Raw genomic sequence first — 12,590 nt, 5'->3', positions numbered from 1 at the left:
AAAATAAACTCTGTCCATTTCAAAACAGTATTACACATAAAAAATAAACTCTGTCCATTTCATAACAGTAGTACACATCAAAATAAACTCTGTCCATTTCATATCAATAATACACATCAAAAGTAAATTCGGTGTGACGTACTTTAACCCATAAACACCAAACATCCACCTCTGACCAAAAGCATCTACTGATCTAAAATGTTTAATACCTCACTAATCCTATCAATACATGTAAATAATTGGTGTAAAATGCAATTCGTCATCTTTTCATGGTCATCAGATATGACCCATTTGGACGTTCAGAGGCTCCGTAGTTACCGTGGAAACACCAGTCATCTTCTACAACATTGATTCAACAGTAAAACCCATGAAGTTGGATCAATGACAGTGGATGGAAATGCTAGGTTTATGTTCAGTTAATGATAGATTTTATTGAAAAAGTCCCTTTTTCTGCAGTTTTCTCTGCTTTTATATAGCTTATATAGCTTTTATATATGCTGTTGATATAATAACCCTCAACTTTAATCTGAACTTTTATGAACATCTTAATGATCAGTAAATTAAATACAGGAAAATACCTGATTTATACTGATACAATGCAGAATACAAAAGACAATATAATTTAAAAAAATGGTGATAAATCACTTAAGAGAGGTTAGATATAGAGAAAATTTCATTTGGAACTGACATAAAAGTAGCGTTGGGTATTTATGGGTTAAATTTGACAGGAAACACAATCCAAGTATCAAGTCCTGTCTGAGTAACTTTTCTCTGAATGTAAGGTGTTTCAGATGCTAAAGTACTGTGTATAATTCACTGAGAAGGAACAGAATCAAGAATGAGGTGGAATATGTCAAAAAGGTATGGGTGATCTGGGTTGTTACTGCATTCGCTCTTGGCACTTCCTATTATTATCACTGCCTCTCTCCTCAGGTACAGTATGTCTTCCAGGCTGTTTGTGCCAGAAATCAAGTGAAATAACGAAATGATCCTGAATCTGAATCAGTGATGTCACCATGTGCTATGATGGTCAAAACACCTTTTACAGGCTATGGATTTCTGACACTGATTATTTCCAACGGTGAAAACAACTAATTTGATGGTTAGGACTGTTTTTTTTAACCCAGAAAGACCCAAACATCCACCATTGAATAAAATCGTCTGCTGATCAAAAATGTACAATACCTGTTGATCCACTAATCCTATCAGTGCATGTAAATAATTGGTGTAAAATACAGGTTGTCGTCTTTTCATGGTCATCAGATGTGACCCATTTGGACGTTCAGAGACTCCGTAGTGAACACGGAAACACCGTTATCTTCTACAACACCAATTCACCAGTAAAACCCATGGACTTTGACACATGACAGTAGATGGACACACTTGGTTTATGTTTGGTTAATGACAGATTTGACTGAAAATGTCATTTTTTAATCAGTTTTCTCTGTTTTTGATATAAAAACCTTCAAATTTAGTTGAGTTTTTATGAACATCTACATCAGGGGTGTCAAACTCATTTTCTTCCGGGGGCCACATTCAGCCCAATGTAACATGAAGTGGGCCGGACCGTAAAATAAAAGCATGATAACCAATAAATAATGACAACTCTAAATTGTTTTCGTGCAAAAAATAATGTTCAATTATGTCATTATTTACATTTACAAACTATCCAAACTAAAAGGATGTGAATAACCTGAAAAAAACGGAATTTGTTACGAAATATAAGTACAATTTTATTAATATTATACCTCAACTTATCATTTATACATATGCATTACAGGTCAGATCTACAAAGGCACAAAACATTTAGAAACAGGCAGAAAATTGTTAAAATTACACTTAATTTTCTTCATTTCTTCATTTTGTTCAAGTTATTCACATGCTATCATTAAAGGTTAGTTTGTTAATGTAAACATTTTCATAATTTGATGTTTTTTGCACTAAATCAAAGAGAAAAAAATTGGTGTTGTCATTATTTACAGGTTATTATGATATTATTTTTGAGTTTGATGCCCAATCTTGCGCTTTGCAAATTCATCCCATGGGCCGGATTGGAATCTTTGGTGGGCCGGTTTTTGCTCCCGGACCACATGTTTGACACCTGTGATCTACATGATCAGTGAGCTAAATATAGAAAAATACATGATTTTCACTAAAAAAATTGCAAAATGCAGAGAAAAATATTAAAATAAATGGTGATAAATTATTAAAGAAAGGTTGAAAAGAGAGAAAATTCATTTGAGAACTGGCATAAAGGTAGCTCTGGGTCTTTATGGGTTAATTTGTGTTTGGGCAGCTGTTGCTCAAAGTGGGTCGCCCACACACTGGAAGGTTGGCTTTTCAGTCAGTGGCCGTCGGTGTATGAATGTGATGCATTGTAAAGCACCGTGAATGAAGAAAAGCCCTGCACAAATTAATCCATTTCTCATTTTTCAGAATAAGGATAATTCTCCTGGAAATGAATGTAAGTCAGCATACTGTCTCATAAACACATGGAAGCACAACATGTGTGATTTTGTGTGTGTCAGAGTGTCCTCACAGCAGGGACCCCAACATGTCGGACTCTCCTCGCCGAGGTTCAGTCAGCAGTCTGGAGAGAGAGAGTCCTGAACCAGGAGAGGCCAGCGAAGACGAGCCACTGCACTACCAGCACTACTACCCCCACAGCTACCCCCACAGGGTAAATATACACCCTTATGATCCTCACAAAACACAGACAGGTGACAAACTAAAGGAAAAACCTGATGGGAGTGGTGTCTTCTGGGGTGATGATGCTCCATTTAACACATAAGGGTTCACTGAATGGTTTAATGTGTATGAAAAGACTGTGTATCAGACTCTGTTACAAACTTCACAGTCCCCAGCTCTCAACCCAGCTGAACACCTGATTATCACTGATCATGCTGTTGTTGTTTTAACCCTTTCACGCATAGTGGTCACTACAGTGGACAGCTATTCTGCAGCTGTTCTCTTGTATATTCATGGATTTTGTTTTAGTTCCATATCAGCCAACACAGTGGACACCTATGCATCATCCCATACATTGCAATTCACACCAATACTGTAACTTTGCTGTTCTTGATAAATCTGATCTGCACTAACATGTTTGAGTGTAAATCAATTGTTTGTTATTGTTATTATACTGTAATTAACAGTTTTTCTTGAACAAAAAAGTTTTTTTTTTTTTTGCATATTATCTCCATAAAGTGAGTAATAAGTAATATTAGAGTATGTTAAAATGTAACAAAACCTCAGATTTGCAGTATTAAAAAAAAAAAATTCATAGTTTTTACACAGTGTATTAGTAAATACATGTTTCTTTGCTTCAAAAATGAAATGCATGGTGTCCAGCTGAGTGGATATTTTTGCAACTCCATGAAAAATAGGTTCATAAAAAATTTTTTCAATTGCATTGTTTTTTTGTTTTTTTTTATGCCTAAAAAGGAATAAAAACACTCAGGAAAAATATCTTGATTAGGGTCAAAAACCGGTAAACAAAATCTCACTTACGGGACATTTTAGAGACAATTTGACCCACGTGTTTACTTTTAAATTCATTTTTGCTTTAGTTGGACCATAAGGGATTATCCAAAACAAGGAGCTACTTTATATATGTATTTGAAATAAATGTTGGAATGGCAATCAATTAAAATTCGCTCTCTGACGGGACATTACTGCATTTTGACCCATTAAGGTTCTCATAATTCATGCATGAAACGGTTAATGTGTCACTGATCTGTAATACTGTATGTACTGCCTCCATAGATATTCCAACAGGGGAAATATTAGTGGTGGAAGAAGTATTCAGTTCATTTTCTTGAGCAAAAGTACAAATACGACACTGTAAAAACACTGTACTGAAACGTTATTTAAGTAAAACTATGTATTTTCAATGTAAAGTATGCAACTTCAAATTTTTCATTATGCAGTAAAATGGTCTTGATGTTTTGTATTAGTTGCATTAATGTCTATGTTGCATTTACTGATGTTTAATGTTGAGCTCATTTAACTACTTTATACATACTATCTGTCCTGCATGAACCACTAATGTGTTGTCTAAAAACTCAGCTTTGCATGAGTTCAGAAAAACATCTCTGTTTTCAGCTTTGTGATATTGCATTTAACAGCTAATCTAAGTTAGGGTTGAACAAAAAAATATCTTAAGGTTTTTTTTGTTGTTTTTTTTTAGCCCATTAAAGTATTTCAACCTTCAACAGAAACATTAACAAGTGGTGCCAGGCACAACAAACCCCGCCCCTCGCAAGTATTGTAGCTAATTTTGGCATCGATCCAGCTGATGTCATGTCTATGCATGATGTCAGCATATCAATTTTCTCTATGTATGTGCCAAGTTGGATGTAAACTGAAACAAAATTGATGTTTTTATAGACATGTGAAATTTCGTCCATTATAAGTAAATGGGAGAACAAAAATGTGTAAAAATTCATAAAAATCCTGAACTTTGACCTACTTTTCCCAAAATGTAATCACATTTATTCTGGGTCACTGGCAATCTATAAACTCAATTTGGTATGAATTCAGCCAATAGTTTTGTTGCTACAGACATGTGAAATTTTGCCCATTATGAGTAAATGGGGGGAAAAGGTGTTTAAAAATTCATAAAAAATTTAAACTTTGATTTATTTTTCCCAAAATGTAATGAGATCTATTTTGGCTCACTGGCAATATATAAACAAAATTTGATATAAATTCAACCTATAGTTTTGTTGCTACAGACATTTTAAATTTTGCCCATTATAAATAAATGGGGAAAAAAAAAGATTTTTAAAAATTCATAAAAAATTGAAACTTTAACCTATTTTTCCCAAAATGTAATGAGCTCTATTCTGGGTCGCTGGCAATCTATAAACCCAGTCTGGTATGAATTCAACCAATAGTTTTGTTGCTACAGACATTTGAAATTTCGCCCATTATAAGTAAATGGGGGGAAAAAAGATTTTTAAAAATTCATAAAAAATTTAAACTTTGACTTTTTTTCCCCAAAATGTAATGAGATTTATTCTGACTTACTGGCAATATGAAAACCAAATCAAACAATAGTTCTGCTGCTAGAGTGTTAACAACAAAGAAAGAAACAAATCAAACCAAAAAAAAAAATACTGCTTGAATAGTAGGGTAAAAAAAAAAAACTGTAAAGATGCATAAATGGACAGACTCAAGTACAAGGAACTTAAATTTCTATAGTACATGAAAGCACATGCTACTAAATATCTACCCCAAATAAGTCCCAGTGTACTACCTACAGGGTAAACCACCTCAGTAACTACCTACTGCTGCAGGGAGATCCATTGTAAAAGGCAAATCAATGCTGCCCCCTTGTGGATTACCAATGATTAACGCAACTCTGAAACAGCCTTGGAAACAATAAAGGAAAGCAATGTCACATATAGATAATAAGACTTTTTATCTGCCTGGGTCCATCAGTTTGTCTGTTTCTATAGTAATGTTTTAGACTATTTATTTAACTCTCACTGCGGTAATAGTGTGTATTTGCAATGATTTTTATACAGCGCCTCTTTTATCAAGCAGATCAGCCAAGCGGAGGAGCTGTGCTTTCATTATTGCTGTTTCTTTACAAGGAAACATAATGATATAGAATTAGGCTGCAGGGCTCCTACCTGGCTGACAGAGCGTAGCTACCTCATTAATCTGAGTGGAGGCAGAGAACAGACCAGCCCTTAATCTGCTGCATTGTTCCTCTGACAGCCAGGAACTAAGTGTGTGCGAAGAACAGAGTGTGTGTTAGTAATTACTGCATGTGTTCAGAAAAGTGTTTTAGAAGAAATGAACGTTTTCTAAAAGATAAATGACTCTGCTCAACTAGAGATGTATTGGCTGCAGCGATGATGACGATGAAAATGATGATGATGTTGAAGATGATGATGATGATGAGGGGCACTGCAGTGTGTTTTAATCATCTTAAGAGCTTCTTTCTGTTTGGTTTTAGATACATCAGTCTGATTTTGAAGACAACCTGTGATGCTGTAGGACAGGTATGTATGGAGACTGTGACCCTGTAACGCCAAATGTATCATATTTGATACATGAGTTTTGAAGCCCTCTACATGATCAGTGTGATATTTTTTTTCTTGAAAAACCTGATGTATACAATTAGATACATGCAATACACTGATAATCCACCAGGGGGAGGAATTCATTCACCAGAGGCCTGTGACTCCAGTGACACTAAAAGATTATCATTAATGAGGAAGGAGGCAGAACTTTGCCAATTTTGAAAAGGAATTACCAATTTTTTAGACATGTTTGTGTTATGTGTAGGGATGTCCAATATTGGCTTTTTTGCCAAAAACCGATATGCCGATATTGTACAACGCTTAATTTCCGATTTCGATATCTACCGATACCGCTGCCTATATATGTGGGATATTAAACTAATTTTAGGTAACATCACATATCTCCTGTCATGGAATTAACACATCATGCCTAACTTTATTGTGATGCCCCATTGGATGCATTCTCAAATGCAACAAGGCTTTCAAAATGTAAACACTGTCTGTGCAAAGAATACATACTTCAACTTAAGTTGTGGAAAAAAATGCCATATTTATTTATTTTCTCTCCCTCCCTCCATGAGTCTGTTACGGTGTGGCAACTCTACTGTACAATTTTGAAAACTGCACATTTCTTTCAGCTACAAACAATGCTTCATTTACGCGCCGGTAAATGCCGGCAAAATCAAAGCATTACTTTATCGGTTTTAATGATAGGCAAAAAAAAGGATAACAATATTCACCGATATTACATTTTTATGCCAATATCGGGCCGATAATATCGGTGGGCCGATATTATCTGACATCACTAGTTATATAATATTTTTGTTTGTTCAAAAATAATAATATTTGATCATTGAGACCTGATGTATCAAATATGACACAATATTGAAGGTCATATATGGAAATTGATATTTGAAAACAATTTTTTGGGTTGTTCAGAAGGAACAATAAAGGTTCCAGTTTCTTCTGTCAATGATTTAATGGTTCAGGCTTTACAGGGTTAAGCACAACGCCATGGTTAAATGTACGTGGTTAAAGGTTAAAGGTTAAAGGTTAACTCACTCTATTACCCATCCTAATACACACACTGTACCTAGCATTAGCATTAGCACATTAGCACAAAGCACACACATTATTTGGTTTAGTCAGTAGGAATATTATTTCTAAGCAGCTGTTTTTAATCACATCTTTAATTTGTGCGTTAATAAACCTAAATGGAAACACTGAAAATTAGACATATATATATATATTTCCATGCTTTGGTGAGGTGGAAAAGTTGGCCTATCAGTCAAAAAGCTAAATACAAACACAAGTTCAATGGATACACATTTAGTTTTGTGAGACAGTATTAACTGAATCAATAAAAAAACAAACACAGACACTTATGTGTGAGAAGACCTGCAGAAACAAACTTTAGACAAATACTGTTGCAACAGCACATGCTATCCAGATATATGGCGTTAAGTTTTAGAAGTTAAATTATGTTGAAATAACAGCAGTGAATGGAAAAACACAAAATTATACATTTTTTCCAAACTTCTTGAAAATTTGGTGAAAACTTCTGTTACATTTGTGTAAACTTGTGTAGTGTAGCACCTATATACATATATTTTACTGACTTGTGTACTTCATTATATCTAATATTTGCAACAGTGTCCAAATTTAGACAAATCCACTGTTTCATTCAGTTAAACATCCCATTTCGATTTGGTCCCATGTCAGGGCTGTCATATACTGTAACGTGTTTCAGAATTACAATGAAATAACATCAAATGAATAAAACTTTAATCACAGCTGTAAATTTTCCTTAGCTGTAGTGGAAAAGCTTTGGCAGATGATCCTTTATTGACACAACACATCTATGGAGAAGTATGCCATCCAAGGCCACTGGGAAAAAATCTGTCCCTCTAAATACAAAGACTAGTGTTATTCCATGTTTCTCATTGTCAAGAATGTGTTATTTCTGCAATTTTGTTGCACAACTGATGTAATGACGATAAAGCCTATTCTATTCTATTCTATTCTATTCTATTCTGTCTTTACATCCTTAAAGCTATACCTACCGTGGCATTTCTCACAGCACTTAGTAAAAGTTTGAACATGAACAACCCGCCTCCCTCCAAAGCCCCGCCCCCTTCCCTCTGCCTGAGCTCTGAGGCTCCTCCTCCTCTCACCTGCTGCACGATGCAAACGGAGGAGGAAGCAGAGGTGGAGGTCCGGTCCGTTTTGATGTGTCTGCGGACCCCTCCCTCAGTAATCAAATGCATCATCCACCTGCTGCGGGCCCGCGGCTCCTGTTCCATCAGTAGACCTGGTCTGTGCAGTACTGGGTCAGGGTCTTCACTGCAGTGCCCAGGGGATGGGCGCGCGCACTGTGAATGCGCGGCCTCCGCGAATTTTCCGTGTACATTTGAAGTTTCATAGTCCATACAACTATCATCCTACATCATCTTACATGTGTGACACCATGTACATGTACCTGTATGAGTCCCACCATCATAAAAGCTGAACTTTATGCAGACCTGTTCAGTCCAGTACAGCTGACTTCCGGACTTTTATCTCCATCCTTCATTCATCAGACTCCCGTTTGTGCCCCTCAGTTGTTGTTTCTGTTCATAAATCCGTTTATTCCCTTCCACATGTGCATGTCAGTTCTATCCAAACACATCCTAGACAGTAGACTGTGGTCAGTGACAGGAGGAGCAGCGCCAGTGAAGCGTCAGATTCAGAGGGACACATATCGGATGTGAGACAGCGATAATGGATCGGATGCTGGACGGCCGTAATGGATGATTGACAGGAGGCTCAGTCAGGTTCAGCCAATTATTTTATTCGGACCGACTAAAATGATTGGTCAGACTTTTATCAGAAATATATGACAATTAAACATTTTTGAATTTCATTACCTGGTGGATTTCTTTTACATTTTAGTTTGACACACACTTATTAGGAGCATTTTAAGATGACAAAAGAAAAGTGTAAAAATGCCACATCATACGGTATAGCTTTAATGTCTTTGAGCACCATTATGTGACTTTTCATAAATGTATTTAATTTCAACTTGGAAATTTTGCATTGGAAAATATTTGTGGAAATGACATGATTTTTTGAATAAATTGTGAATTAATGAACATTTAACTCACACAAAGTGACCAATTACCACATCTGATCAGATATTCAGGTAAAGTGTGAAAACATGTCTGGTTGTAGAAACAGGTATGAACTAATGAGGAAATCAAATTATTCTAAAGTTTCATCCATTAAAAAAACAACAGTTACTTGAGATGTAAAAGTGAAACAGAATGCTCTGCTTCTTCTTCTGAAAGTCATGTGTATTGTAGTTTACAGCGTCACCTGCTGCTAATACAAGGCAGGTTAGATTTTAGCTCCACACTAGTTGATGCATAATTTGTGTATGTTTCAATTTCTGCAACTTTTCAAAAGCTCGCTTCACATTCATCAGACATTTTAACCTTTTCATACATACCGGTCACTCCAGTGGACAGCTATTCTACAACTGTTCTCTTGTATATTCCAGGGTTTTGTTGTTTTAGTTCCATATCAGCCAACACAGCACCATCCCATACACTTCAATTCACACCATTACTGTAACTTTCCTGTTCTTGGTAAACCTGATCTGCACTAACTTGTTTGAGTGTAAATCAATTGCTAATTGTTTTTAGACTGTAATTAACAGTTTTCTTAAGCAAAAATGTTTTTTTTTGCATATTATCTCCATGAACTGAGTGATAACTAGTATTAGAGTATGATAAAAAGTGAGAAAACATCAGATTAGTGGCATTAAAAATGTTTTTATTCCATTGTTTTCACACAGTATATCACTGTCTGATATTGAAATTTAAATACATGTTTCTTTGCTTCAAGAATGAAACACATGGTGTCCAAATGAGTGGACATTTTTGTAACTCCACAAAAAATAGGTCCATTAAAAGATATTAAATCGCATTCTTTTTTTCGTGCCTAAAGAGGAATAAAAACACTCAGGAAAAAATCTTGAGTAAGGTCCTCAAAATTCATGTATGAAAGGGTTAAGGAAACACAGCAGTAGTTCCTTCACTTTTTACTGGGCGGCCATGGCTCAGGTGGTAGAGCGGGTCGTCCAAAAACCGAAGGGTTGGCAGTTCGAATCCCACTCTATCCTAGTCAGTCCGTTGTGTACTTGGGCAAGACACTTCACCCTCCTTGCCTCCAGTGCCACCCACACTGGTGTATGAATACGTATTGGCAGCCACGCTTCTGTCAGTCTGCCCCAGGGCAACTGTGGCTACATATGTAGTTTACCGCCACCAGAGGGAGAATGTGAGAGCGAATGAATAATGGATCAATAATGTAAAGCACTTTGGGTGTCTAGAAAAGCACTATATAAAATCTAATCCATTATTATTATTATTACTTCTTAAAACCACACACATACACACACACATGCTTCACACAAGTATGTTACATAAGATTTTTATTTCATTTATACTCATTTACTCTTTTGTAAAAAACTGCAAAAAACACCTCAAGTTCCTAAAAACTATTTGTTCCTAAATTCTGTTTTTTCATTTGGTGAAATGTCTAAAAATGTGCTTTACATAAGTTTATGGAAACACACCTGTTGTAGCATTGTCGTATCTGCACGGCTAAAAATACATCCAGTGAGTTTTGTATGTGTGAGGCACCACAGCAACACAGAACCAAGAGAAGCTGACTGTCTCTGTTTTAGTTCACTTTGACTCAAGGGAATGATCTCTGGCGTTGTTGAGCTTGTTACAAAGCCTTACTTTCTATCCATGTCCTGAAGATGTTTTGTCAGACTTTTTTTCTGTTCTCCTCCACAGAATCGCCTGTCAGTATCAGCTCGGACATTAGATGTTTCCTGAAGGCATCGGCAACATGAACTGCATTTAATTGGCTCTCCTCTGCACCCAAATCTGTCTACTTCTGTCCATCACACTTGACTTTTACTGTTTAAAGGATCAAACCAGGGAATAGTTTTATGATGATTTCCCACAGTACAAAAGACTTTGTGTAGAAACTTGCAGAAGGATACCCCATTAAAATCAGCTTTATTTATTAACCCATAAAGACCCAGTGCTACTTTTGTGGCAGTTACAAAAATGAATATTTCTCTCTATTTAACCTTTTTTAAGTGTTTTATCACCATTTTTTAAAAAATATATTTTCCTCTGTTTTTGCATTTTTTCCCAGTGAAAGTATTTTCCTATATTTAATTCGCTGATCATGTAGATCACAGGTGTCAAACATGCAGCCTGGGGGCCAAATCCGGTCCGCCAAGGGATCCACTCTGACCCGTGGGATGAATTTGTGAAATGCAAGAATTACACTGAAGATATTAACAATCAGTGGTGTCAAAATCACTTTAATTCAGGTTCCACATACAGACACATACAGCCCAATTAGATTAAGTGGGTCAGAACCAGCAAAATATTATCATAACCTATAAATAATGACAACCCCAAATTTTCTCTTTGTTTTTTTGGTGTAAAAAAGTAAAATTACATGAAAATATTTATATTACCAAACTATACTTTTCCAAAAAATGTGAATAACCTGAACAAATACGATCAAACAGAAATGTCTTAAGAAAAGTAAATGCAATTTTACCAATATTCTGCCTGTTGTTAAATGTTTTGTGTGATTGTAATGCACATGTGTAAATGATAAACTGAAGCAGAATATTGTTAGAATTGCACTTGTTTTTCCTAAGACAATTCTAGTTGTTAATGTTATTCAGATTTTTAAGAAAACGTTGTATATGTAAACCTGATCATAATAGAATTTTAATTTTTTCACTGTTATTATTTTACTGGTTCGGCCCATTTGAGATCAATTTGGGGCGAATGTGGCCCCTGAACTAAAATGAGTTTGACACCCCTGATGTAGATGTTCATAAAAGCTTAGATTAAAGTTGAGGGTTATTATATCAGAAATGGAGAAAACTGCAGAAAAATTGACTTTATCAGCAAAATATATCATCAGCTGAACTTGATGTTCATAAAATCTCAGTAAATTCAAAGATTATTATATCAGAGACAGAGAAAACAGAAGATTAAGTAACTTTTCCAACAAAATCTATCATTAACTGAATATAAACCAAGTGTATCCATGCACTGTCATTGATCCAACTCCATGGGTTTTACTGGTGAATCAATGTTGTAGAAGATGACAGTGTTTCCACGTTCACTACGGAGCCTCTGAACGTCCAAATGGGTCATATCTGATGACCATGAAAAGATGATAAACTGCATTTTACAAGAATTATTTACATGTATTGATAGGATTAATAGATTAACAGTTATTAAACATTTTAGATCAGTAGATGGTTTTGGTTGCCAGTGGCGGTTTGGGTCTTTATGCGTTAATTTAGTGATCATCTCCATAGTTAGTTTGATGCTCTAATAAACATTCAAACAATTACAGTTAGAAGTTACCATTCATTCATCACAAAAACATGTAATTCCTCATTCGTCCTTAGTCTCAGAAACCTTCATATTACTATTCACAATGCAGATACTCAGAAAACTGTGA

The 12,590-nt window shown here is 35.5% G+C and overlaps 1 protein-coding gene across 1 annotated transcript in view; it reads left to right on the top strand.

The window, feature by feature from the left end:
- The window catches only part of LOC115421273 (RNA-binding Raly-like protein), a 118,180-nt gene extending 106,976 nt beyond the window's left edge, over positions 1-11,204 (top strand). Inside the window, exons 6-8 of the mRNA XM_030137077.1 lie at positions 2,529-2,680; positions 5,969-6,014; positions 10,880-11,204. Of these exons, the coding sequence (XP_029992937.1) occupies positions 2,529-2,680; positions 5,969-6,001 (185 nt within the window). The 3' untranslated portion in view covers positions 6,002-6,014; positions 10,880-11,204. The remainder of the gene's footprint in view (positions 1-2,528; positions 2,681-5,968; positions 6,015-10,879) is intronic.
- Positions 11,205-12,590: the final 1,386 nt, after the last annotated feature.

This window comes from Sphaeramia orbicularis, chromosome 6 (assembly GCF_902148855.1).
Source record: "Sphaeramia orbicularis chromosome 6, fSphaOr1.1, whole genome shotgun sequence".
NCBI classification, from domain to species: Eukaryota; Metazoa; Chordata; class Actinopteri; order Kurtiformes; family Apogonidae; genus Sphaeramia; species Sphaeramia orbicularis.
This window is presented reverse-complemented; position numbering and strand designations above follow the sequence as displayed.